We start from the raw sequence: 25,435 nt of genomic DNA on the forward strand, positions 1-25,435 counted from the left end.
TTAATACTTGCTGAACAATTCATGCTGTGTGTAAGCCCCAGCTGATTTTTGACCAGCTCAATGGTTATTCCCAAAAGTAAGAGAGTTCTCCCATTTACTTTTCTTGCCAAAAGTTACCCAATCATGCTAGATTTGCGAATTTTTTTTTAAAACCTTTGTAAAAACTGATTGGCCACAAAAAAGTTGCATTTCAAGTTTAAGGTTTTGGGAACTATTGTAAACAAAAAATGATCTGACGCTTGGCTGAGCGCAGCGACCCTTGGCAAGTACAGCCTATACATACATATTGTATATATACATTTTTTTTTTAATCGGTGAAAAAACTGACAATACAATTAGCACTTACATTATGGAAATCAAATTACTTCAGTCGCAGATAATGAGCTCCGAGTGTGTGGCCAATTATCGGTACAATGGAAATCGTAAAAAACTTGATGCACTTACTGAGCCGCACTAATTGCCATCCCAGTCCCTGTATATCGATGTGGACTTTAAGCCAAAATGGGTGACTCAGACTCAGTCTGAGTCGCGGAGTTATCACCGAGATCGAATACAGAACAAAACGATGGGGAGAGATCATTAAAGCGGCGATTTAAATAAACTAATCGGCATATATATATAATTGCATATACGGGGCGTGAGCAGCGGAGTAGAGCGAAAACAAAAAGCGATAATCAAAAAATAAAAATAAAAACTCTAGGCAAGCTTGGCTTGAAATCATATAAAAGCCAGTCGCTGATTGAGTCTAGTAAGCAGTTTCGCCACCAAAGGGTTAACAAAAGCATCTCTCTATCACCATGAAGTTCCTAGTCGTCCTGTCCGCCATCCTGGCCGTTTCCGTTGCCGTGAGTACAGTTTGTGGACCATTAAGCTTCAGTTTATAATGCATATACATCTCCTAAATAGGATTTGCAACTGTCTGAGGAGCAAAAGGCAGTGGCCCATGCCAATGGTGCCCTCTGTGCCCAGCAGGAGGGCATCACCAAGGACCAGGCCATCGCCTTGAGAGCCGGTAACTTTGAGAATGCCGACGAGAAGGTCAAGTGCTTTGCCAACTGTTTCCTGGAGAAGACCGGCTTCATGGTTGATGGTCAGTTGCAACCCACCGTTGTCTTGGCCAAGCTGGGACCCTTGGCCGGCGAGGACAATGTCAAGGCCGTTCAGGCTAAGTGCGATTCGCTCAAGGGAGCTGACAAGTGCGATACCGCCTTCCAGCTATACAAGTGTTACTACGAGAACCGCGCCCACATCTAAGCCGGCCGCCCAGCCTTCAAATGTATTATGTGTGATAATATCTGTCTGTGAATTGTTAAAGAAATTTGTTAAATTAAAGTTTAATCAAGGAGAAATCTATGCGAATTGCAAAGGGTTTATTTTAATTAATTATTTGTATTGATTTGTTGAAGTTCTTACTGCTCCCAGAGCTTAATGAAGCTAAATACTTTGAGGGTACATAAAGAATTACTTGAAGTGTTACTAAGACTCCAAGATAATGTTTATATAGCTTCAAAGTTTAATCTTCAAATAATCCTATAAAACAAGAGTTAGTAATGAATTTTTTCCTTGCATTACAACATTTTCTATATTTTTTACTTATAAAAATACAATTACACCCCCAAACCTGATTGCAGAAAAATACCAACACCTCAAATCAAGCTTTTTCCTGTGTATTTATTACCTGACAAACCTTCAACTAAACCACCCATCTCGGAAGATATTGAACTTTTTACAAGAACTTTTCAGTTAAATAACTTTCTGAACTTTGACATACCCCACCCGCTCCACAGTTTTCATCTCAGAGGAAATTAAAGACGAAATTCTTATACATAATTACTTATGCATATTCGAATCTTGTCAATGGGAGAGAGGCTCCACTGTACAAGTCTGACCCATTTGCGTGGGGCACACGCACCCATTTGCATAACAGTGGGCCATCATTAGAGCCCACTGTCAGACCGTCGTCAGGGGCTTAAGTCCTTGGTCGGAGGACCGATCCCAAAGGCATTGGCACGCTCATGTTTGGCATAAATATTGATGAGCGGCTGCGGAACTTACGAGCATGGATGCAGGATACTGAGAAGGACTATATACATGCGTGGCGGCCGAACAAATGAATTGGACACCGGGTAAAAAGGGGATGGCAACCGTGTTTTTAAAAGCCCAAATCCAATTAACAAATCATTAAACATTCATTGAGCACGTGTCGCAATTGCATTTACCAGTTTAACTTGGGACGGGATGGTTCTTTTGGGGGGAACATAAGGGACAATTGCTTTGGCCACGGCTTTGGCTTTGGGGAATTTGGAGCACAAACTGGATAAACTAACGACTTTGCGCTGAGAGAAAAAAGGAAGGTAGAATTGAAGGCTAATATTAGGTTAATTATTAAGAGATTTTAAGAAAAAAGAAGCTAAACGTAACGTACTATGGGTTCACACTAATATATTCACTTTTAACATAAAAATAATTCATTTTCGGCCTCACAAAAACATAAATACACTGATAAAATCTTGATTATTTGAATGTAATCGCAATGGAAACTTCTTTCACTATAACAAAATTAATTATATTCAAGCATTTCATTTCTCTAAAATTTATGAATATATTTTAAGAATTATTTTAGATATCTCCTATTAAATATATCTTCCCAAAAGACGTTTCAACTCCCTAATTTCATCCACATAAGTAGGCAATACATTTTGCGTTTTAGTTTTCACATTTCCAAGGTCTTATGTCTTATGACTAATCCCTTCTTTTGTTGTCCTATTTTTTCCATAACTCCTAGACTATTATTCTGAAAAACTTTTCCCAAGTGTTGATGGACTTGGCGTCTATAATTCATTTTGTCACTTCCTGCGAACGGTCTGGCTGTCATGTCAGTTCCATTTAGCATCCGTTTCAGTTGCAGTTGTCTGCACAACGACGGATGGAGGGGAGCCTGGCCAACAACAGTCAGTGATGCGTTTACTAATGTCTATTAAAAAGGCAGCCCAATCATAGGATTCCACCCCCGCGAGCTAATGCATTTAAGTAGACAGCCGCCTTGGCGGCTTGTCAAAGGAAGCAGGATGCGTGATGTGGCCGGGATAGAAGGACATCGATGCTCGGCATCAGCCTTTGTCTTGGCCGTCTTGTTTGGCTTGTCTCGTTGCTGTTAAGTTGCCTTACAATGTTGGCCAAGGAGCTGGGATGGGGAATGGGAGTTGAAGTTGAAGTTGAAGTCGATGTCGATGTCGAAGTCGGGTTGGCCGGGGGCCTTGGCCTGCGGTTCTCACATTAATGTAATTTCATTTTATAAAAACTACACGGTGCGGGGTGGTTCTGCCACTGCCATGGCCCGATGTTGTCTTTCGCCTTTGTCTGTCCGTATGGAGGTCCTTTGATCTTAAAGACCAATATGTGGGGCTGCGGTTGTGTTCCCCGTTATCAGCACAAGACTGTTATTAAGTCCCTCAATTAGAGAAGGACCAAGGAGAAACTCGACTTGGCTGCGGTTGCAACTAATGTGATTAAATTGGTTTCTACTATTAATCCTCTATAATCTAATTCAAGATTCAGAGCGTTTTTTTCTATCATTTTTCTCAAAGCATTGTGGAGAAAAAAATAGCCTCTGATTAGACACGTAAACAAATTAGTTGAAAATTGTAGTGATTATTTTAATTGAATTTGATAAACAATGCATTACAAAAAACAGACGTATATAGTGTAATTGCCTCGAAACAGTTTTTTAACAACAGTTTTATGGAACGGAACTTAAATGGTTTGTAGATTCATCTGCCAAATTGAGCTTGAAACATTTTTTTGCAAAACCATTTTCCCTTTTGCGTAATCATAGAGGCCATTAATATGACAAATGAGAGTTTTGGCCAACGCTAATTTGAGTTCTCGCCCGCAAATGTTTTTTGGCAATGCACTGAGCCGTGGCACATTATTTGGTCTGAATCTGGAACCAGATCGCTTTGATGGTTGTATATCCAGTCAGGCATTACACTCATTTTCCGATCGATTTAAACAACAATTAAACAGCAATTAAAAAGGAGATTGAATCCCTGAAGCTGGCATCTATAAAAGAGGTTTGTGCAACCGGCTTTGGCTCCATAGTTCTCAACTTTTTTAACACCCAAGCAACGATCGATCGATAGTGAAAAGCTAGCTTTAATGTCTCTTCAAACCAATTGGATGTCCTTGCTGTGCCTGGCACTCAGTGCTCTCTTGCCCTTAGCTTGGGTAATATATTTTGTATATGAATAAATATTATAAAAAACTGTCCTTTACAGAGCCGCTCGTTGACCGTTTCCCTGAATATGTCAATGACCCGTACCCTCACCCCGGATCCACTTAATGGCACCGAGCCCAAGCTCAGCCAGGAGATGCTAAGGTCCTGTATGCGTAAAACAGAGATTTCAATGTCTCAGCTGAAGCTCTTCCACATGAGTCTGATGAACAATGATTATAATAACGAGAATGATGTTGTTCCCGCTCCGGCTCAGTCCATGGGTGAGGTGAACAACCTGGGAGACTTGGACTATCCCGGCGGTGGCCAGCTGCCGTTCCTCGATCTCAAGCATAATGAGCCGCTGCAGTGCTTCGTGAGCTGTCTGTATGAGACACTGGATCTGGATCGCTATAATGTCCTGTTGGAGGAGGCCTTCAAGAACCAGGTCCAGACAATTATTCAGCACGAGAAGGCCGAGATCAAGGAGTGCAGCGATTTGCAGGGCAAGACCCGCTGTGAGGCAGCCTACAAGTTGCACCTGTGCTACAATCATCTCAAGACGCTGGAGGCGGAGCAGCGGATCCGCGAGATTCTGGAGCGGACGGAGGCGGAGAGCGAGGGCCTCGGACCCGATGGCACTGACTTTATCGATGGCATTCAGCATTCCGGCGAGGCGGTAACCAAGTCAGAGTAGGTTGAGAGCGTATTTCTGGGTTTCATCCCATCTTATTTTGTGTCTGTATCTATAAAGTCTTTTCAAGAGTTTTTAAACAACATTAAATTGTAAAATTAAAAATCATAGAGCAATGAAATATACTATTTTGGTGATAAATCCACCATTCCGGGAAGCTTTTAATGTAAAATTACTTAAATAATTAATATAAGAGAATTTTTAGTTTGACAAAGAGAAGCGTAAATATTAAAGCCCACTCTTGGGCACTCATCTTCACTGAGAGAAATGGGAAACATTTAAAGTATAATTTTCGGCTGGTTTTGGACACTTCGTCATCCATTATTACTTAAATAAAAGTATGTTAAAACATCGCATAAATACAGAATAATTTTAAACGTATATATTTTATATTTATTTTTTTTTATATATTTTACTTTATACTGATGCTTTGGCATTTATTTTTCACTTCAATCTTAAAATACCGATCAAATCCCATCCACACTACTCTCAAAAATCAATAACATTTATATTTAAAAAGTAATTGTTAATAGTATTCAAATCTTTCAAAAGAAAAGCGTTCCGTAGTAAATTTTTAAAATGAAATCGGTCATATTTCTCCCGCATAAAATATAAATAATAAAATAAAAATCAATCCGGTCTGAATCAAAATCTAAATAAGTGAAAATTATAGCTCACTGACCCGAATGATCACTAGGGGCAGGGGATATTTTTAACGCCTGCTGACCATAAATTTAAAAACAGCCAATTGCTTCAACAAATTATATTCGAAAATTGTTGGAAAATTGAATAATATAAGTAATTGAATTTTAATAACTTAATCAATGGAAGTTATACTAAAATTATCGAAATATCACGAGTATTTAAGTTGCTTTAACTCGCTCAATGTGTCAGTGCAGATACTTTTGCAGCCATGAAAGTCAGCGGATTAATAGTCATCGTTTTCCTCATTTTCACCCTGAGTGAACGGGCAGCGGTAACTTTCGAGCAGATATCCTTAATGTTTGATCCTTACAGGAGAATTTTTATACTCTATAGGGTCAAACAGCTGCCGAAGTGGCGGCCTATAAGCAAATGCAACAGGCTTGCATCAAGGAACTGAACATTGCCGCCAGCGATGCCAACCTGCTGACCACCGACAAGGAGGTGGCCAATCCCTCGGAGTCCGTCAAGTGCTATCACAGTTGTGTCTACAAGAAGCTGGGACTCCTTGGCGATGACAACAAGCCGAATAATGACAAGATCCTTAAGTTTGCCCAGATCCGATTCAGTAGTCTGCCAGCGGATAAGTTGAAGGCACTGCTCACAAGTTGTGGAACCACAAAATCAGCCACCACATGTGACTTTGTCTTTAATTACGAGAAGTGTGTGGTCAAGGGATTTAGTGGTTGAGTTCGGATTTCTCCTAAAATGTCCTTTAGCATTCCATTCCAAAGAATAAAGTTAATTAAAGTGTTTACTGCTTAAACTAAGGCTGTACTTAATTACCTGCTATTGATTCTGCCTCATATATGGAACTCATAGCAAGCCAGGATTTTTCAGCTAGTACCCTTTGTATCTATTTTCATCAGACATCAACGTCTCTCAGTAGCATTCAAATGTATTTTAATCTTTGACAAATTCATTGTATATTCCAATTTTAGCAAAGATTTTACATATTTCACACTTTAAGAAAACCAACAGCTCGTATCTATTAGAGATATATGTAAGTATAGTCCAAGGAGAATTTCTTTTTTTTATTTTTAATGAACACTACTTATTTAGTTGGTTATGACAAAGCATTTGAAACGGCAAAATGACTTCCATTGTTGAGATACCAAAGGTAAAGGGCGAGGAGCCAATTCCACAATGGATGAAAATAGATTGGTCGGATGAGGTCCTTCATGACATCTACCGGGATTGGGGCACCTATTACTCTCGCCGCCGCCGGGAGAACTTTGCATTGCATTATCTCAACAAAGCTTTAGATTTGGAGCCCCATGATCACATGACCCTTTACAAGAGATGCCAGACTAAAAGGAAAGCCGCCCAGATGCATGGAGCCTTGCAGGACAGTCGTGATGCAGCCAGTGAGTTTATCTTTTAATAACCATTTAGGGAACCAGAAAAAATAACACAAGATATAGCTTTCTTTGAATATTAGAATTAGCAAATGCTTGCAATGTTTAAGCTTTGTTCTTAAGCACTTAGAGAAAGGACTTTTTATCATTGAAACTTATATAATTTTTCCAGAATTGGCCCGCGAGGCTGATGGTGAGGAGAAGGCTGTTATCCAGCTGGACATATGCGATGTCCTTTACGAATTGAACCAGTTTGAGAACAGCAAGGCGGCTTTGCATAATAATATGCGTGTTTTTACCGGAAACAAAAGAAAAAGCTTTGAGCAGCGTGTTTTAGTGGTAAGTTGCCTTAAATAAAGGGTTGGGTTTTCCAATCTTTTCGTAATATTAATACATATATATAAGTTAATTAAGAATACACTCTTTGATACACATTTTTTGCAAATGTCTTCTTCTGATTAGGTGGACGGTGTTATCCAGGATGTGACCGGCGAGGCAATGACTGCATTCTTCTCGAAGAACCTAAAGACAGCCAATATCGTGAATGATTTGATGAAACAAAAGTTAAAGGTGGACACGAGACCGCTGTGGAAGGTCCTAAAGGAGCAGGGTCAGTGCGATGTGCAGAGTATCCAGGATGTTGAGGAGGAGTTGCTGTCACCCATGGAGGTTGCACGCCGAAAGCGTGCCTTTAACATATTCCATCAGTCGTATCTCAATGACTCCTGGATTGATGTACTCTTCATGAAGATGCTGGCCAAGAACCCCAACCTGCTGCTGCCCCAGTGCAAGGAGTCCTCCTACTTTCTGTACAATATCTCCCGGAAACAATATGAAATCGTGCGCAAGTTTATGGTAAGACTTGATATTTGTTTTTGGTTTTATAAAAACATTAATAATTGGTTTTCCCTCTACATAGAAAATGTTGCAATCACGTAGTCCCCTTTATTTGGTCAACTACTTGAAGTATCGCAATAAGGCAATGTCCGAAAGGTACAGGGAGGCTTACCTGTTTCGTGTTCAGTATCAGACGCATCGCACCATGAATACGGTATTGAAACAGATTAAAGTTCTGCGAAAGGCTAAGAAGCCTCAGGTATGTTTGGAAACCTTAATTGGAAAAGGTATTTTGAAGTATAAAAAAAAACTATTTGCAAACTCACAGCTATTGGCCAAGTACGTGGAGGAGGTGATGGGCGATTATGTGGTGTTGAAGACCTCCCGTGTTATGTGTTGGAAGTTCGAGTTCATTAACGAGGTTTACAATACCTTGGCTTTGGCATTGGCCGAACAACTTCGTGTGCCAAAGAACTTTAATCTTACATCAAGCTCGGCTATACTCAGATTGCTGCGCATGCCCACCGATAAGGTTAAGGATTTTGTTTCCTTAGTCTTTGGGGATCGCTCCACTCACCTTGAGCCGGATGCCAATGATCCATCAGCAAATAGGGCCAAGTAAGATTTATCTCCCAGTTATACTAGAATTAGCCTAATTATAATCTTTAACTTTAGAAATCTAACGGCAAGACTGGAAAAGCGTATGGTCTTTGCCAAGTACTCGATCGAAAAGTGTTATCTTTTGCACCATCTTGCCCAAACGCATTTGGATCAGGGTCGCCATTCAGAGTGTACTTTCAATGCTCGACGGGCCATTAGGGGTTAGCACATTAATATCTCATCCCATTAGCTTATAATTAATAATGTCTCTTTAGAAAGTCAAAACTGCAACAGCAATCTTTGGAAATTCTTGAGCGTTGTGCAGATAGTCAAGGCCAATGCCATTCTGCACAAACTGGAGCAGACCAAGGAGGCCCTGGAGGACGCCTTGCCCATTGCCCGTCTCCTTAATGACACGGATCTAGAGCTTTTTGTTGAAACCTGTATATTGTGTAACACACAGGAAGCAATCTCTAAGCGTAACACCATAATGGCATCTCGCCGTGGAAGCAGAGCCGAGTCCACAGCTCAATCAATGCTCAGTGACCAGGAGATGGAACAACGTTACAAATAATATTTTACTGAATTTTATTTAGTGCTTGGATTTACTTTCAGAAAATATAAAAGCGCTTTACCATTTAAGTATTTTAGTTGTCGCAGTGATATATTTTCAAAAAGAGCTCTAAAGCCACAACATAGGAATAAAAAACTCTGAAGCAACTTTCATTTGACAAAAGGTTGTATATTCAAATTTATCATATTAATGGGCTTTAACTTTAAATTATTTTCAAATCACAATTTTGCCAAAACTTCTTCCAACCGAACTCCTTAGGCCTTGACCTCCTTGAAGGTCTCGAAGCACTCATGTAGTTTCACAGCAGTATCGCACTTGTTCTCACCCTTGACGGACTTGCACTTTTCCAGGGCAGCCTTGGTCTTCTCCTCGCCAATGAAGGCGCCCAGCTTCTCCAGGACAACAGCCTCCTGGATTTCGCCGTCCTTCAGGGTGCCAACCTTCTCGAAGAAGCAGTTGGCAAAGCACTTGATGTTCTCAGTGGGGTTCTTGAAGTCCTTGGCCTTGACCTTGGCCTTCTCCTCCTCGGTGAGATTCAGTTCGGCGGCACACTGCTCGCCATGCTGCTTGGCCAGAGCCTTCTGATCCTCGTTCAGCTCGATGGGCTAAAGGATCAAGGGATTTTTGTTAGTTTTTAGTTGTGAAACTAGGAATCTAGACTCAAAACTCACCGTGGCAATGGCCAGGGCCAAGAGCACAGCACTCAAAGCGATCACCAAGTAGGAGTTCATGTTGCTGCTGATGACTTTTGCTAGAACGATTGGGGAAGTTCTGATGCCGGTTTGGGCCGTGATCGCCGCTTTTATAGCTGATTCGTGGGCCATAAAAGCCGGTTTCTCTTTATGGCCCCGGGCAGTGATCCATCTTACGCCAGCTGATAGGTTTTTGGACTTTGTTTTGGTCTTCGTTTTTGTTTTTCTCCCGTTTTCTTTTTACCTAGGCTAGGTTTTATTTTTTTGCATTTGTTTTTTATTTATATTTTATATTTCTTATTTGCCATCTATGGCAAGTATGTACTTTCGTCGATTTGTGGCCCGAGGGCACGCAGACAATCTGAAGTAATGGTCGCCACGAAAGCATGGTTCATTAAACCGCCTTCTCCATCGGGAGAATCGAATCAATTATACAAATAGAACGCAGACGTGGAACAGACAGCGACGCCTCAAGTGGTCTCAAGATCATAGGTCGCTCAAGTTACCATCGACAATGGATTGGGATTATTTTGTTGGAGGAAATGGTGGATAGGAGGTGGGAATGGATGTGGAAGATGGGGGTGGAGATGGGAGCTGGGAGGTGGCAATGGAGCTGGAGTTGTGGCTTGCTTGCTCACTCATTATCGCCGCACTCTATCAAAAAAAACTTTCCACAGCGACCCATTCCAGGTGGTAAATCCAGAGACCAAATGACGACAACGCCCCCCTAGCCTACAGTGGGCTAAGAGGGCAAAAAACAATATACTGCTGGTCATCGTTAAAAGTAAGAAATTGTATTTTTTAAGCCTCAAAAATAGCAAGTTGAAACGTAAGATGGATTAAGGGGTTTATATTATAAAGATGCTACAGAAAAGTGTTTATATTTAGGAAGATAATTGCTTGAAATCGGAAAGGTATTCAGACATTAACTATGGTGATGTAATGATGAGGTGTATAGAACTGTAATTATTGTTAGAAATTGCATTAATTGTCTTAATAATTGCATAGAAATATAGTTAATAAATTATTATAGACACGATTTTATTACACTCTACTAAGATTTCAAATTCATTTACTAGCTAACTTGCACTTAAATATACCTAATTATTGGTACTTCGCACCTTAGTTAGATTTAGCTTTCATTCTTAAGACCACTGTACCAATGTTGAATCAGAATCCAGATATATATCTCTCGGTGCGTATTGAAAGTTGAGACGCGGCAAGGAGACAGGCGACGACGACGGCAAAGTTTTTTCATTTGAATCCTATTATTTCAGCGTAGTTGTAATCTTATTATCCACGAGATGACAGCAAAATGACATTTAGAAAATTTCACGCTGTGTGAAATGTACAAAAAATACAAAAAAAAAGAAAGGAAAACAGCAAGTGGGACTCGGATTGGGATTGAGAATGCACAGGGAAGTCAGTGGAGCAGTGCGTGTGGGTGTTGATGGAATTGAGCCCGAGTCTACAGTCTAGAGTCTAGAGTCTAAAGTCCGGAGTCGGATTCGGATTCGTGGGCTGTGGATCCGGAGTTTCTGATTGAAACTGCGTATTGCGGCCACAGTGGGGCACCCATCCCACTTTCAGCCCTTGGAAAAACCTTCGTCTACGTCTTTGAGTTTGTCGGGCGTGTTTTTCACAAGTTTTCCACAGACTTCTGCTGCTGGCTGTCGCTGCCTTTCCTTTTAATTTCAATTCTGACATTTGTTTGTCTGCTGTCAAAATAAAGTAGCTTTGGTGCAAAAGAAATAAACCATAAGATTGCGATTGAGAATTTTCCAACCCACGTTTTCTCCACGTTTTCTACCCTCCCCCGCAGTCAACCGCCGCCGCCGAGTGGCTGAAACTTTTCGCTCTGACGCAATAATAATAATAAACTAAAGCTTGTTTGACTTCTCCGCAAATGCTTTGAAATCCTTGTGTGGTAATCTTAATTCAATTTGCTTGTGGTGGGGACAGTCAGTCGACTCGAATGATAAACTCTCCCTCCCACCGACCCACACACACATATCTGTGGAATGATTTGGCTTAAAAGAAAAACAAGCGAGTTTAATCTGGAAAGTTGATCGTCGTTTTAATGTGTCGGGCTAATTAATGAAAGAGGATTTTTATGGATATATTTACAGGTAGGAATGTGCAGGGTTGTAAATATAATATATTTCTAACTGGGTACTTGATTTATTAATTAGCTTTTGACTTTTAGACAATGACAAAATTATGAAAAGATCTAGATTTTTAGAATAATTAAGAAGAATACTCGGTTATTTTTCTTGTGTTTCTATATTAAATGTAATATTTTGTTGCTATATTTTTCATAATATCTTTAAAAAAATGTCTGTATTTTCTTAAGAAAAATTATACATTTTAATGTAAATATGGTGGTGTTTATTCCCAGAATTTGATTTCTGCCCGAGTTGTTGAAGCTTGACATTCATAAATATATTTCTAGACGGAATTAATTTCTGACAAGAAAACAATCTAAGTTCAGAAGCCCGAAGATTATATACCCTTAAAATTTGCTATTGAATTGTACGATTGAATTAAAGTTTAAAAAATCGCATTCTTTGAATCAATGTTTATCTATTTTTTATATGATCACTTTTTCAATATATCACAGTTTAAAAAACTCACAACTAAGCCAAAAATGCATTAATTTCAATTCGGAAAGCGTTCCCATGTTAGTTTTTAAGAGTTTAATAAATCTGCATACTCAATTTAAAGTTTAAGAAATTTAAAATTTTTATCAATTTTTGACAATTTTAATGATGTAACCCCTTATAAAATTTTCAAAAAATTGAGAAAATTAAATTTTAGCCGGACATAGCTAGATCGATTCGGCTTTTGATGCTGATCAAGAATATATATGATTTATAGGGTCGGAAATGACTCCTTCACTTTCTTTTAAGCTTCTGACTGAAGGTAAAATACCATTTTTTAGTCAATATTAACTATAATTTTATATGCAAATTTTACTACAAATCAAAATTTAAAAAATTAATTAAATTAATTTCAATTCGGATTGCGGTCTTATGTTCATTTTTAGCAGGTTAATAAAACTGCATACTCAATTTGTGAATTTTGGCCGATTTTTCAACATTTTAATGATGTAACCCCTTATAAATTTTGGAAATTTTGAAAAAATTTTGAAAATGTATTTTTGAACCAGGCATGCCTAAAAAGATTTTGCCAAAGATGCTGATCAAGAATATATATGATTTATAGAGACGGAAATGACTCCTTTTGACTAAAATTGAAATACCCTGCAAGGGTATTAAAATGCATAGTTTTTTTCGTTTATTATTTTTTTTTTGCGCCAAAAAGTTTACGAAATTCATTAAACAACAAGAAAGGAAGCTAACTTCGGCACGCCGAAGTTTATATACCCTTGCAGATAGAACTTCTATGAATAAAAAACCATACAATACAAATTATATATCTTTGTGTTAAAAAACAATCAAGTAATACCTGCTTTCATTTCATTCACCTATACATATTATATTTGCAGTTTTACATTCACTGATTTGCATTTTTCCTCCACATCAAACGATCGTTTGTATGGCACCTATATGATATAGTCGTCCGATTTTCATGAAATTTACCACAAAATTTAAGACTTAAATTAAATGCCTATACCTAAAATTTGATGAAAATCAGTTGAAAACTGAAAAGGTTATAAATTTAATTGTATTAATTTCTCGATCGTTCCTATGGGAGCTATATGATATACTAGTCCGATTTTCATAAAATTTTATGCAAAATTGTAGAGTATAGTAAAATGGCTATATCTCAAATTTGATCCCATTCTATTGAAAACTGAAAAAGTTAAAAAATTTTTTGTAAAAATTTTCCGATCATTCCTATGGCAGCTATATGATATAGTCGTCCGATCCGGCCCGTTCCGACATATATACGAGTGAGAGTATATAGAAGGCTAACTACAAAATTTCATTCAGATAGCTTCAAAACTGAGAGACTAGTTTGCGTAGAAACGGACAGACGGACAGACGGACAGACGGACAGAAGGACAGACGGACAGACGGACAGACGGACATGGCTAGATCGACTCGGCTGTTGATCCTGATCAAGAATATATATACTTTATATAGTCGGAGGTGCCTCCTTCACTGCGTTGCAAACTTCTGACTGAAATTATAATACCCTGCAAGGGTATAACAAAAATGTAATATTTGTGTTAGCTCATTTCTAATGAACCAGGGGTCTGACATAGGGATGGCTTTCCCCTATAGGGCACAAAGGAAACCCATGAAGGGCATAATCAGTCTAGCAAGTTGCCTTGTACAAGCCCCCGCCCTCGTCCTGTCGCTTCCCCCCTTCAGCTAGAAATTAAGTACAATTTTCATTTTAAATTAAGCTGCCACGGCATCCCCGCAGAGTAGATCCTGCTTTCGGCTTTCGACGTCATTAATCACCGCAGAAGCAACAACATGCTGGCCAAAGAGCATTTGTCAGAGCCTTTTGGGTAACTTTCTTTTTTTCCTTTTGGGGAGGGGGGGGGAAAGCATTTTCTAATCGACCCCCTCCCGTCTAAAGAAACAGAAAAAAAACCGAGTTGGAAAAAGTTGCGCCCAAGAATCAGCCCGTTGTACACATATCTATGGAAGGGGAAGTACCCCCAACTATGCAAACCCCTCTTTTGCTGACGGAGGCCCACCTGTCTGAGTTTTATTTCTGTTAGAAAAATGGTCGCTAAATTTGCGTGAAAAGGCAAATAATTTGAAATTCCCAGGGGTTCTAAATAAGTAAATTTAAATTGCATTTGTATGCGTTCAAAATTTGTGCCTTCCTTTATTTTCAGGGCGGATTGGAGGTTTACTTTTAGATTTTGTGGCACTTGGAAAAAAAAGATACTTTTGGATTCACACAAATTTTAAATAAAAGGGGCTTAAGGATGAAATATTTTCAAATTTCTTTCTCTTATGCCTTAGGGTTCGTAAGGATTTGGAAGATAATAAATTAAATATATAAATATATTTTTTATGTATATATTTTGTATTGATTTTAATATTTAAAGAAAATATTTACTCGCTTATTTGCGTTACTCGTTCTCAGCTTTGTCATCTTTACTCGTCGATCAGTTTTAATTTCCGGTGTCCTGCTCGTCGTCTTAATCGTTGCATACTTTCCAGTTGTCATCACTTTTCCTCGCTCGTTTATATAAACTAAAAAGTTTTAAATTTAATTTTAATGACAAACTGCAGCCCATTTTCTCCGCGTGTAGCCTTCTGTGTGTTTTGGTCACAACAAGTTTTTGTTGCCGCCTTTGCCGTTATAAATTTGCGTGTCAAAAGCGACGAGGTGAAGGTTTTTCCGCTTTTCTTTTTTGTATTTGTTGTGTTTGCTGTTCTTGTTGCTGATGTTTCGCATATGCGGAAGGAAGTCCTCCCTCCTGGTACGTTTTTGGCCGCGTGTCTATGTGTTTGGCCAAATGTTAATGTCCTTATCAGCGCTTCAGCATTTTTACATGTGTCCGCATTTGAAATATGCGGCAATGGCGAATGTTTTTCTGGCACTTTGCATGCACTTGCACCCATCCATCCCTGGGCCGTGGCAAGGGGGATTTTCTTTTTGCCGCTCCTGTTGCCGCTTCCGTTGCAGTTGATGTCAAGTGTCAAGTGTCGGACAGTTGAAGTTATTTATTATAACGACAATTACACCAAAATGCTGGCCAAAACGTTGGCAGCGAGTTTTGTGGGTTCCTGTTGCCATAATTACATTTCCCACGATTCGGGCGAATGGAAATTAGAAAATGACAAAAAAAAAATAAATAAAGAGAGGAAGCGGAAATGCTACAATGTGTGCTTTGTTATTGCCACAACCACGCCCACACAAGCCAAACGCAAGTCCTTTCATCGAAATCCCTGGGATCCATCGTCTCAATCGAAATCACCCTATCCTCCTCCCCCTCTCTCGGAATTGGTGGAAATTTGCTAATGTAATGATGCTTAAAAGTGTTTCAAAGTATTATTTGCCTTGTTTATTTTTATTTAAATGCCAGCATGTGTGTGTGTGTGTGTGGGCGTTTGATTGAATTGAAAATGCTTTTGCCAAAAAATTTCCATTCGCCTTCAATGGCTGTCTGTTCGTTTTCTCATTCCTTTCATCTGTTTGATATTCAAGGGTTGAGTTTGAGTCACGTTGCGAATAATTTGCTAAATGGCTTAAAGCATGTGAAATACTTGGTAGCCGCAGAACCGGCCTTAATAGTCTGTCTGGACTTTGAGTTTGATTTTGGCAGTATCTCTATGTTACGATTGCATCTCACTTACAGTTTGTATGTTGTTTTTTTGTTCGGCTTTTATAGCCAGCAATAAAATTTTATTTACATTAACTACTCTGAAATAAGGGAATCCCATGGCGAAATAGCTCAATAAACAAAATAATCTGAATGTGTTGCTCTCCATTAAAAACGTTTCGTATATCTTATCTCTCAGTTTCGGGGGTTAAGTTAAGTTCGAAATAAAATAAATGTTTATTGTTTCTAATTGGGGTTTATTAATTAAAAGAAAATTTGCCAAGAGTAAACATTGATTAAAATAGCAAATAAAAGCTTCGAATATGATTAGTATACAACATAAAGCCAGTTAAAATTTATAGTTTATGGTGTATTCAGCATATGCTGAAGTAAAAACCAAAGCTATATGATTAAAGTTTATAAGCTTTCTTTATTTTGTTTACTTGTCTCAGAAGTAAATCTAAATTTTTTAACTATTTCTGGAACTCAAGTAAGAAAAACTAAATGTCTTCCAAAGGTCTCCCTAATCCCTAATCACTCTTACAATTAATTTCGTTACTCCATAAGATCCCTGTAAAATACCGACCACCTGCAGTGGCATCCGGAGGCCACTTCAACTATTCATTTTAAGCCATCCTTAAGGATGTCGATACAAGCACTCGAGGCCACAGAACTCATCACCCAAGGACCTCTTCCTTTTGGCTAAGGTCAATGCCATAAGTCGCAGTGCTCGGGTGCTTCCCCTTTTTTTTGTACATCGCGTAGTGCACAGTGTTTTGTGGCTCTAATTCCATGTGTTCTGTGGGCATATTTAACGAGCGCCTGCTGTGCTGTGCTGTGCCACTTCAGCCACTATAATATGCCAAATTAAAACTTTAACTAGCGCGCCGAGAGTCCTACAGCCGTCAGCATAAAGAGCAAGTGCAGCATACTGGTGCACAGTCGGCGACAGACTGTCATCATTATCATTAACAGACACACACACACACACACAGAAACACACACTTACAAGTGACTACTACTCGCTTTCGCACCTTATCCAGAGCTTAAAGCACTGAGAGAAAATAGTTTAATATAAGTAGAGAAAGTTAAACAGGGTTTGGCTATTTACTAATTAATATTTTCATGTATATTTGTTTGAATTCATTAGTGGAATAACCAAGGAAAGACAGTTTAAACTTATAGGTTCCTTTAAAAGACACATTAATATTATTTGTATACTTAGTTAAATATTTATTTAAAATTTTAAAACCCTAGTCAAACAACAATCTTATTTTCCAACAGGTTTGTTAGTGTTTCCTAAGAAAAAGTTATTAAAAATATCATCAAAAAACTTCGTAAAAAGGCACAATATACATAAAGACATTCAATGAATTTATAATTTTAGTATAATTATAATAACCACTGCCTATATTTCTCTCAGTGTGCTGGCGTAGGAGCTTTGGTGGCGCTTATTATTGTCACTGTAGTTGGCACTGAAGTGGCCGCCATGAAACAGTTGCCCCAAAAGTGACACAGTCGCTGCTGCTGCTGCTGATGCTGCTGCCGGCGGAAGTGCGGGGGAAGCCATGGCGATGAGGTGCAGCTTCCGTTGCAGTTTGTTTTTCCTGCTACTCGCAGACGGCTTAGTGGCATAAGGCACTAAGGGTATGTCTGTATGTGTTACGTTATAAGCATAAAAAGAGTATAAAAAAACGCATACAAAAAAAGAAACAAAAACGAAGGCGTTAATCTTTCTAACAAACCCAGTCCGTCTGGTACATAACTTTGCTTGCACTTTGGCCTAACATAATTTATGCACTGCAACTGCTTGGTAACTACTATATGCGCCACGCCCCCCGCCTCCCCCACTTGGGAGCATACGTAATTACACACTTCGGGATAATGCCAGGACTTTTGGGCCAGGCCACTTTTGCATCATTGTGAATGTGAAGGAGGAGTGGAGTGTTCAGGAAATGAAGCAGGAAAGGCAAAAAACAATCAAGAATGTTGAATAAATAAAGCCAGGAAATTGTACACAAGAGGCAGCAACCAAAGGCATTTTTGTGTAGTGTCTCCCATTTTGAGGAATGATTTCAGGTGTTGACGAATTAAGGTCTTTAAGTTGATTGTTATGATTGATTTAATATGCAACTAATATTGAGATGGAAATTTTAAATGGAAATATGATAGGAGTAGTTAAGAAAGAGAATTTGTTAAATGCATTTTTAATACATTTATTCTTTCAGAAACTTGTTTGGTGTTTATTTAAATTTAATGGCTCTGAAATGCATGTCATATAAGCTGGAAATGTTATAAATATAAAGGGAATTTTAATTTAGGCATTAAAATTAACCAAAGGCAAAGCTCATTAAAATGACTTGTACATTAGTTATTATTAATATTAATCAGTACGATATTTTGATATTTTGATGTTGATTATTCAACCTTTTTATACCCTTGCAGGGTATTATAATTTCAGTCAGAAGTTTGCAACGCAGTGAAGGAGGCACCTCCGACTATATAAAGTATATATATTCTTGATCAGGATCAACAGCCGAGTCGATCTAGCCATGTCCGTCTGTCCGTCTGTCCGTCTGTCCGTCTGTCCTTCTGTCCGTCTGTCCGTCTGTCCGTTTCTCCGTTTCTACGCAAACTAGTCTCTCAGTTTTGAAGCTATCTAAATGAAACTTTGTAGTTAGCCTTCTATATACTCTCACTCGTATATATGTCGGAACGGGCCGGATCGGACGACTATATCCTATAGCTTCCATAGGAATGATCGGAAAATTTTTACAAAAAAAATTTTAACTTTTTCAGTTTTCAATAGAATTGGCTCAAATTTGAGATATAGCGATTTTACTATACTCTACAATTTTGTATAAAATTTTATGAAAATCGGACTACTATATCATATAGCTCCCATAGGAACGATCGAGAAATTAATACAATTAAATTTATAACTTTTCCAGTTTTCAGCTGATTTTCATCAAATTTGAGGTATAGCCATTTCATATAAGTCTTAAATTTTGTGGCAAATTTCATGAAAATCGGACGACTATATCATATAGGTTCCATACAAACGATCGTTTGATGTAGAGGAAAAATGCAAATCTGTGACTGTAAAATTGAAAATATAATATGTATAGGTGAATGAAATGAAAGCAGGTATTACTTCATTGTTTTTTAACACAAATATATATAATTAATATTGTATGGATTCCTATTCACAGAAGTTCTATCTGCAAGGGTATATAAACTTCGGCGTGCCGAAGTTAGCTTTCTTTCTTGTTATATATAATGTATACAATTTATTAAATATATTTTCTCATGGTTTAAAATCTTTTACATTTAAAACCCAAGCTTCGTAATAAATCTTATTTAATTCTTTTAGCAAACAGTTGAACTATTTTATTTTCGGCAAAATAAAAATATGAAATTAAGTTGTTCACGAATTAATAAAATGTACTATAACTTTTATATTCCTGTATATAATAATAACGCCTTATTAGTACTTGTGCCATTAAACGTTTAATTGTACCAAAAGCATTGCCATTAACCTAATCAAAGCACTTATCAAAACAAAGTTTTGGGCCATAACTCTGGCTGGCAGAACAGTAAAATTACGTTAACGCATTCAAGTTGATTTTGGGCCGTCAATTTTATGTTCTATTTGGTCTACGGCCAAATCAAAATGCTTTCTATCGACATCCAGACCCTTGAGCATTGTTCAAAGCACTAACCATGGATCCTTTGATTTTCGGCTCTCTGGATTTTCCCCAATTTCCACTCAATATGTCAGCGCCTGCGCGAAGAAGTTCCTTAACTGAACACTGGGGGAAAAGTGGCGCCAGTGAGCGTCAGAGAAACTCTCGATTCACCGAGGGAAACTCTCTTACATGGCCAGCTGATGACACGAAAGCGTGCTTCGGTTTTTCTTTCAGGGTTTTCCCGTGTGTCCTCTGTGTGTGTGTGTGTTTGTGTCGTTGTGTAAATGCCTTGGGTTGAGTTGAGTTTTCGGGGTCCGGGGTTATGGAATGGCTGAATATGGAGGTTAGGGAGGTTAGGTGGGGTTTCGGCATCGAGGGGAGTAGGGTGAGGTCTGGGTGACTGGGAGAAGCGGGGCTCTTTGTTGCTTTTCTCCTTGTTGTTGTTGCTCCTGCTTTCAATTCAATTTTTCGCCAGCTGTTGTGCTTAATTTGAACTTTAAGCATTTTCCTTTCAGCTGCCGCCTGTTTTGTTGGTCTTGGGCTTTTCCGGCTTTAAAGGTTGCGGCTGTGGCCGCTTTACTGCGTCCTGGGCGACAGGAGAATAACACTCAATGGAGAATATGGCCAAGTCCTTTGTGGGTCAAACAGTCAGCCTTTTAACCGCTAATGAAGACTTATTTTGCGCTGAAGCTGAAAACGAAATGCTACGAAATGCACTTATTTATGGTTAGGCCTTTTCTGGCGATGGAGTATTTCCCATCCGAAATATGGACCGGTTGACAGTATAAATAATGTGTTGCCTTGCCGGAATTTATGGCACTTGTATGTCTTCTGGTCTTCGGCATCCACTTGGCTGCTATAAATTAGAGTCCAGTCGAGTCCGTGGTTGTGCGTGTGTGTAAAGGTCCTGAAGCTCACACACACTCATACTCCCACACGCATAATGGCCGTGTCACGCAAGGAGACACACACACACACACTGGCAGGACACACTGATAGGACATTCGGATTGGAAACCGCCATGTGACGGCGGCTTTTGAGGTTTTAAAGCGTTCTGAGGTGAGACATAATGATTAGCCCGGCCCATTAATTGCTCAGCACTCGAGGCACTCGATTACACTAATTAGGCGGCTTATTAACCCGAATCCCATACGCATTCACAGACGTTTATCCTGAGGCGTATTACGCATTTATTTCACATTAATCCTTAAAACTATTTAAATCCGTTTCTGTATCGGTTAAATTCCTTGCTAAATTCTTATGAAATTGTGCAGCACAGACAGCAGGGTCTTCGTGGGCCATGATGGTGATGATGATGAGGTGGCCCATGATGATGCGGTGGTCCTCCATGATGTCCTCCGCCATGATGGGGTGGTCCTCCATGCCCATGGCCATGACCTCCATGGCCTCCAGGTCCTCCATGTGGTGGTGGCATTTTTTTAAAAATATTTCAAATATTTTCCGCTTTGCACGTGCAAAGTGAAGCAAGTCTTTGGGGCTACTAAATCCCAATTGGTCGCGCATACATCTTATCATGTCGCATTTCTATATAGATAACTTCTCCTATCTAATCTGTTTTTGTATAACTTGCTAATCGATATATGAACCTGTACGCTGGCACAAACATGGAAATAATATATTATGACCCTGGCGATGAGTAAGACCTTGTAAATGTCGAAAGCTGAGTTAGTCATGGCAGATAAAATGAGGAAAACCCCTCTAAGGTACCACTTGAAATGATAAAGCATCTGAGACATTTTATTTTTTAAAGCTTATCTATGCTAAGGTGCGTTTCTATTATTATGATTTTATTTATGGCTATTTGGCGATAAGATATCTGGCAAAAATTATAAGGAACTTGGGGTTTTTAGAAAGCCTCAAATCGATCATTATTATTTGCCGAAATTCCTGTTAAAAAAATTAAAAAAGGTTCCACGAATATTTGGTTTATTGTTTTTTTTTTCAACTGAATAATATCTAGAAAAGTTTCAACTAAAATGAGTTGTTTATTTACCATCAAACTTTTTAGAGAGATAGGTATATGACTTAAATCTCCTTGGCAAGTGCAAACACTTGAGTCTAATTCCTGATTATGAGCCACTCGTGGCCATGTGTGATGTAACTACTATTTACTTGACCCAGAAAACTATTGGGGAAAATGCCACAACCCTCAACTACAGTTCCAGTTTCGGAGGCACTTTTGTTAGAAAATGGAAAACCCTCTACGAGCAATGCTTTTGGCTTTTTGAATTCAATTAATTTTATCTGCATCAGTTTCCCTTTATAATCGCATCAGCGGTCGGCTCACATGCGAATTTTCACAGGGTTTCACATGGGAAGGGGAGAATAAAAGCAAAGGACACGTTCCCCGGAAAAGGACCGCAGCTCGTAAAATATATAAAGTCATTGCGAAAGCCAATTTGTATATCAGCCAAGGCAGCACTGTGCTGGCTGAGGCCTCGCCGATTATCAAACTGAGAAACTTACTTAAAATGCCCTCAAAAAAAAAGAAAGCTGAGTTGGGGGCGCAGGGCAGGGGGAGAAGGTCCTGATATGGGGTTTGTGCTTTCATGGTAACAATTACATTTCACAGATTTTCATTTGGGGTCGCGTGTGCCTCGTTTGTTGCATGTTGTGTGTGTGTGTGTGTTGGTGCGGTCGCATTCGCGTCCGCTTTTCGCGTCCTTTATTTTGGGCTTAAAAAGGGGCTTACATTATCGCCGCTTGGCAAAAAGAGGGAAACTGCCAACAGCGGCCGGTTTTCCACTTTCCCCAATGGGCTGACTGGCTCGCTTCTCTGGCTCACTCTGGCTGATGGGCGACGTCTAAATATGAGAATGTTGTGTGAAAATGTTTAAAATCCACGCAAGCCTCTCCAAGCGCAAATGCTTAGCACGCCATAAGTGTCAGGCAGCAAGGATTGCCAGTGGTTTTACTACACAGAAAATAAATATATAAGCTTTAATTTATAAAATATATAAAATATAGTCCTAAGTGAAGAATTTCCTTAAGTTTGAATGAAATTAAATGATAAATATGGAAGTTATTTGGTAATAAATTCCTTAGATGCTTAAAAACTAATTTCTGGCGGTGCATTTTGATCCTGGGAGTGTAGGTTTTTTTTGTCCTGGCCAAGGAGTGGCCACTTTTGCATACCATTGCCACTGCTCCTCTACTCCAACTCCAGTGAAAATGGCGTGGCGGGCGCTAAGAAAGGAAGTAAATAGTGGAAAAGGCATAAATAATAGCAAATAATACGGCGACAGTGCGCACAAATTTGCCGCTAAAGTGTAGTCATTGTCGGGTCCTTCGTGGCGAGAGTCCTGTGCGTGAGCTTAGCCACAGGACGACCTGCCTTTTGCTTTTTGCATGATTTCGCTGTTTAAATTTATTACACATTAGATTTATGAACGCGTTGAAATGGCCACTCTCCCCCCGCTTTTGTGGCTTTAATTTCATTGTTAAAACTCCCACTTGAGCTGGGTGTGAAGCATAATTTATAGGTGCGAGTGTGTGTGTGTAAGAGTTTTTAAGTGATTTCTTTCGCTCGACTGCCACTGGGCACATGCACAAATTATCGGCTGTGCCTGTGCCACTTCTGTCATTCTTGCCTTGCGGTCAAATTTCCACAGTGGTTTTCCCTCGACACTCTATTTTCCTTTTGGCTTTTAATCACCGGTTTCTGGATAGCCGCCTTGCGTGGCTTTTAAGCGCTTATTAGAAGTGTGACAGAATTCGAAGTTGAAGAGGAAACGCAAACGCCCAGCCACTTGCCACATCCATTTGCCACACACGAAGGGCCAAATGCAATAATATGGGGTCACACCGTAACTTGTGGCCACGTATACAAACAATTGTGTAAATAATCCTGAAAATAGTTCAAAACTCTCGTCCGAACAGTAATAAAATCAAGTGTTTCAGGACATAGTTACTGGGTTTAGTTGCTGGTAAACTAGTTGAGGGAAAATGGTAAATAACTTCTGGGAAAATTATGTTGTTTAAAATATAAGTATATTATTATTTGGACGAGGTATTACTTGAATAAATACATAAATATATTAGCTTTTTGTGGTACTAAAACTCCTCTAAGTAAAGTAGTTTTGTTTTTAGAAAGTATAACCTTTCTCTACCTTATTAAAATTCACTGTGTCTTGGACTCTCATAAAACCTAAGTGATTTCACTTGGCCTTTTGTTTTGTTTCTTTTTTTTTTGTTTTACCTTAAAATAAAGTTTATCCCAAGCAAAGTTGGTAATGCATTTGCTATCTTCATGGCCGGCTATAAAGCGGCGACGTGTGATTAAAACTTTTATTTTGCCCCACATTTTAAGGCAAAAGCCTCGACTCGCTCCCACGCATTTACCTGGCGAAAGGTGTCGTAAAAATTCTATCAACTCGATTAAATTATAACAAGTGGATTTTCATGTTTTTGTGCCGCATTTATGTGTTTTTATTGTGCTAATTTTATGCGAGTCCTGGGCGCTTCAAGGAGCCGCCAGCTCCTTGGGAAATTTTTCGGAGAGAAGCAGAGAACGCACACGCACACACAAAAACACACACGTGTGCAGATAGGCACCTGCCACCTGGCACCTGCAATAATACTTGGCACACATTTAGTGGCAGCATTTAGTGGCACACTGCGGCGGTCTCCACCGCCAACGACAACGACGAAGTTCATTCTTGGGACATTTCCACTCTCTGGCCTTTCCACCGCTGTCGCCTTTGCCACAGTTTTGCCAAAGTTTTCGGCCTGCCACCTGCCTGCCACCTTTTAACCTTTCCCACCCACCACCACCACCACCACCATGAGCACCACCTGAATCGGCGGTGGCCTCGCTCGGCTTTTGTCTTATCAAAGTTTTTGGCGCGCATGTGTTTATGCCACAAATGGCACTTTTTCGGCAGCGCATTTTATTTTTTACTGCCACTTTTCGCCATTTTGCTTTATCATTTTTTATATGTATTTTGTATACATTATAGGTATGTGAGTGTGTGTTTAAATATAAATATATAAATATATATATATGTAAATTTATATATAAAATAAATACAAAACCCTGATAGGCTTGGTCCTGACCTTTGTTTATAAAACATCCCAAATTGGCCCACAGTGCGTATACTCTATTTTTGTTTTTCAAAGTTTGTCGAAAATCTTACTTCTTAAGCTCCTAAAATTATTTAATATTAAATATATATTATAATTGTTTAAATAAATATATGTATATATGTATATATATTTCTTTATAAAACATTTTAAACTGGCCCACAGTGCGTATACTCTATTTTGGTATTTCAAAGTTTATATGAAAACTTACTTCTTCAGCTCCTAAAAGTATTTATTACTAATGTATTTATATATTTGTACATAAATTCAAATTGAAACCCTGATAGACTTGGTCCTGACCTCTGTTTAAAAAACATTTGAAATTGGCCCACAGTGCGTATACTCTATATTGGTATTTCAAAGTTTATCGGAAAACTTACTTCTTATGCTTCTAAAATTACTTAATATTAATTTAAAATTATTCAGATATATAAATTTCAAATAATTCGATATTTATCTGTAACTTGTCATTCAAAGTTAGCCAACGTTGCGTATGCGTTATATGACTTGAAATATTTCTGCTTAAGAGTTCTTAGTAAAATCATTGAAAAATAAAAAACTGTATATAATTTACTACGTTGTATCATTCAAATTTTTATGTACAAATATGTTTAAGCTATTTCTGATTTAATACAGTAGCTAAATATAAATTTTTAACTTAAATTCGTTCTGAGAAACATAGTAAAACCTTCAATAAAAAATGATTCTTTATAGACT

General features: G+C 38.7%; 5 protein-coding genes across 5 annotated transcripts; 4 read left to right on the top strand and 1 right to left on the bottom strand.

The window, feature by feature from the left end:
* The first annotated feature begins 750 nt into the window (after positions 1–750).
* Positions 751–1,349, top strand: Obp56d (Odorant-binding protein 56d). The gene is made up of 2 exons (XM_020942919.2): positions 751–845; positions 907–1,349. The coding sequence occupies exons 1-2, from the start codon at positions 798–800 to the stop codon at positions 1,252–1,254; spliced, it is 396 nt and encodes a 131-aa protein (XP_020798578.1). The 5' UTR covers positions 751–797; the 3' UTR covers positions 1,255–1,349.
* A 2,753-nt stretch (positions 1,350–4,102) lies between these two features.
* On the top strand, positions 4,103–5,064 carry Obp56c (Odorant-binding protein 56c). The gene is made up of 2 exons (XM_020947590.2): positions 4,103–4,227; positions 4,278–5,064. Exons 1-2 carry the CDS (start codon positions 4,159–4,161, stop codon positions 4,908–4,910), a joined length of 702 nt encoding a protein of 233 aa, XP_020803249.2. The 5' UTR covers positions 4,103–4,158; the 3' UTR covers positions 4,911–5,064.
* Positions 5,065–5,802: 738 nt separating this feature from the next.
* Obp56b (Odorant-binding protein 56b) lies at positions 5,803–6,375 on the top strand. The gene is made up of 2 exons (XM_020949640.2): positions 5,803–5,883; positions 5,946–6,375. The coding sequence occupies exons 1-2, from the start codon at positions 5,821–5,823 to the stop codon at positions 6,297–6,299; spliced, it is 417 nt and encodes a 138-aa protein (XP_020805299.1). The 5' UTR covers positions 5,803–5,820; the 3' UTR covers positions 6,300–6,375.
* Positions 6,376–6,461: 86 nt separating this feature from the next.
* Positions 6,462–9,046, top strand: LOC110180108 (uncharacterized). Its single transcript, XM_020947745.2, has 8 exons — positions 6,462–6,612; positions 6,672–6,976; positions 7,140–7,306; positions 7,430–7,822; positions 7,887–8,063; positions 8,133–8,422; positions 8,480–8,625; positions 8,680–9,046. The coding sequence occupies exons 2-8, from the start codon at positions 6,703–6,705 to the stop codon at positions 8,976–8,978; spliced, it is 1,746 nt and encodes a 581-aa protein (XP_020803404.1). The 5' UTR covers positions 6,462–6,612; positions 6,672–6,702; the 3' UTR covers positions 8,979–9,046.
* A 79-nt stretch (positions 9,047–9,125) lies between these two features.
* Obp56a (Odorant-binding protein 56a) lies at positions 9,126–10,031 on the bottom strand. The gene is made up of 2 exons (XM_020947757.2): positions 9,650–10,031; positions 9,126–9,583 (listed from the first exon to the last, which is right to left on the bottom strand). Exons 1-2 carry the CDS (start codon positions 9,800–9,802, stop codon positions 9,233–9,235), a joined length of 504 nt encoding a protein of 167 aa, XP_020803416.2. The 5' UTR covers positions 9,803–10,031; the 3' UTR covers positions 9,126–9,232.
* Between the last annotated feature and the right edge of the window lie 15,404 nt (positions 10,032–25,435).

This window comes from Drosophila serrata, unplaced genomic scaffold, assembly GCF_035046125.1.
Source record: "Drosophila serrata isolate PLE 108 unplaced genomic scaffold, ASM3504612v1 contig_184, whole genome shotgun sequence".
In the NCBI taxonomy this organism is placed as follows: Eukaryota; Metazoa; Arthropoda; class Insecta; order Diptera; family Drosophilidae; genus Drosophila; species Drosophila serrata.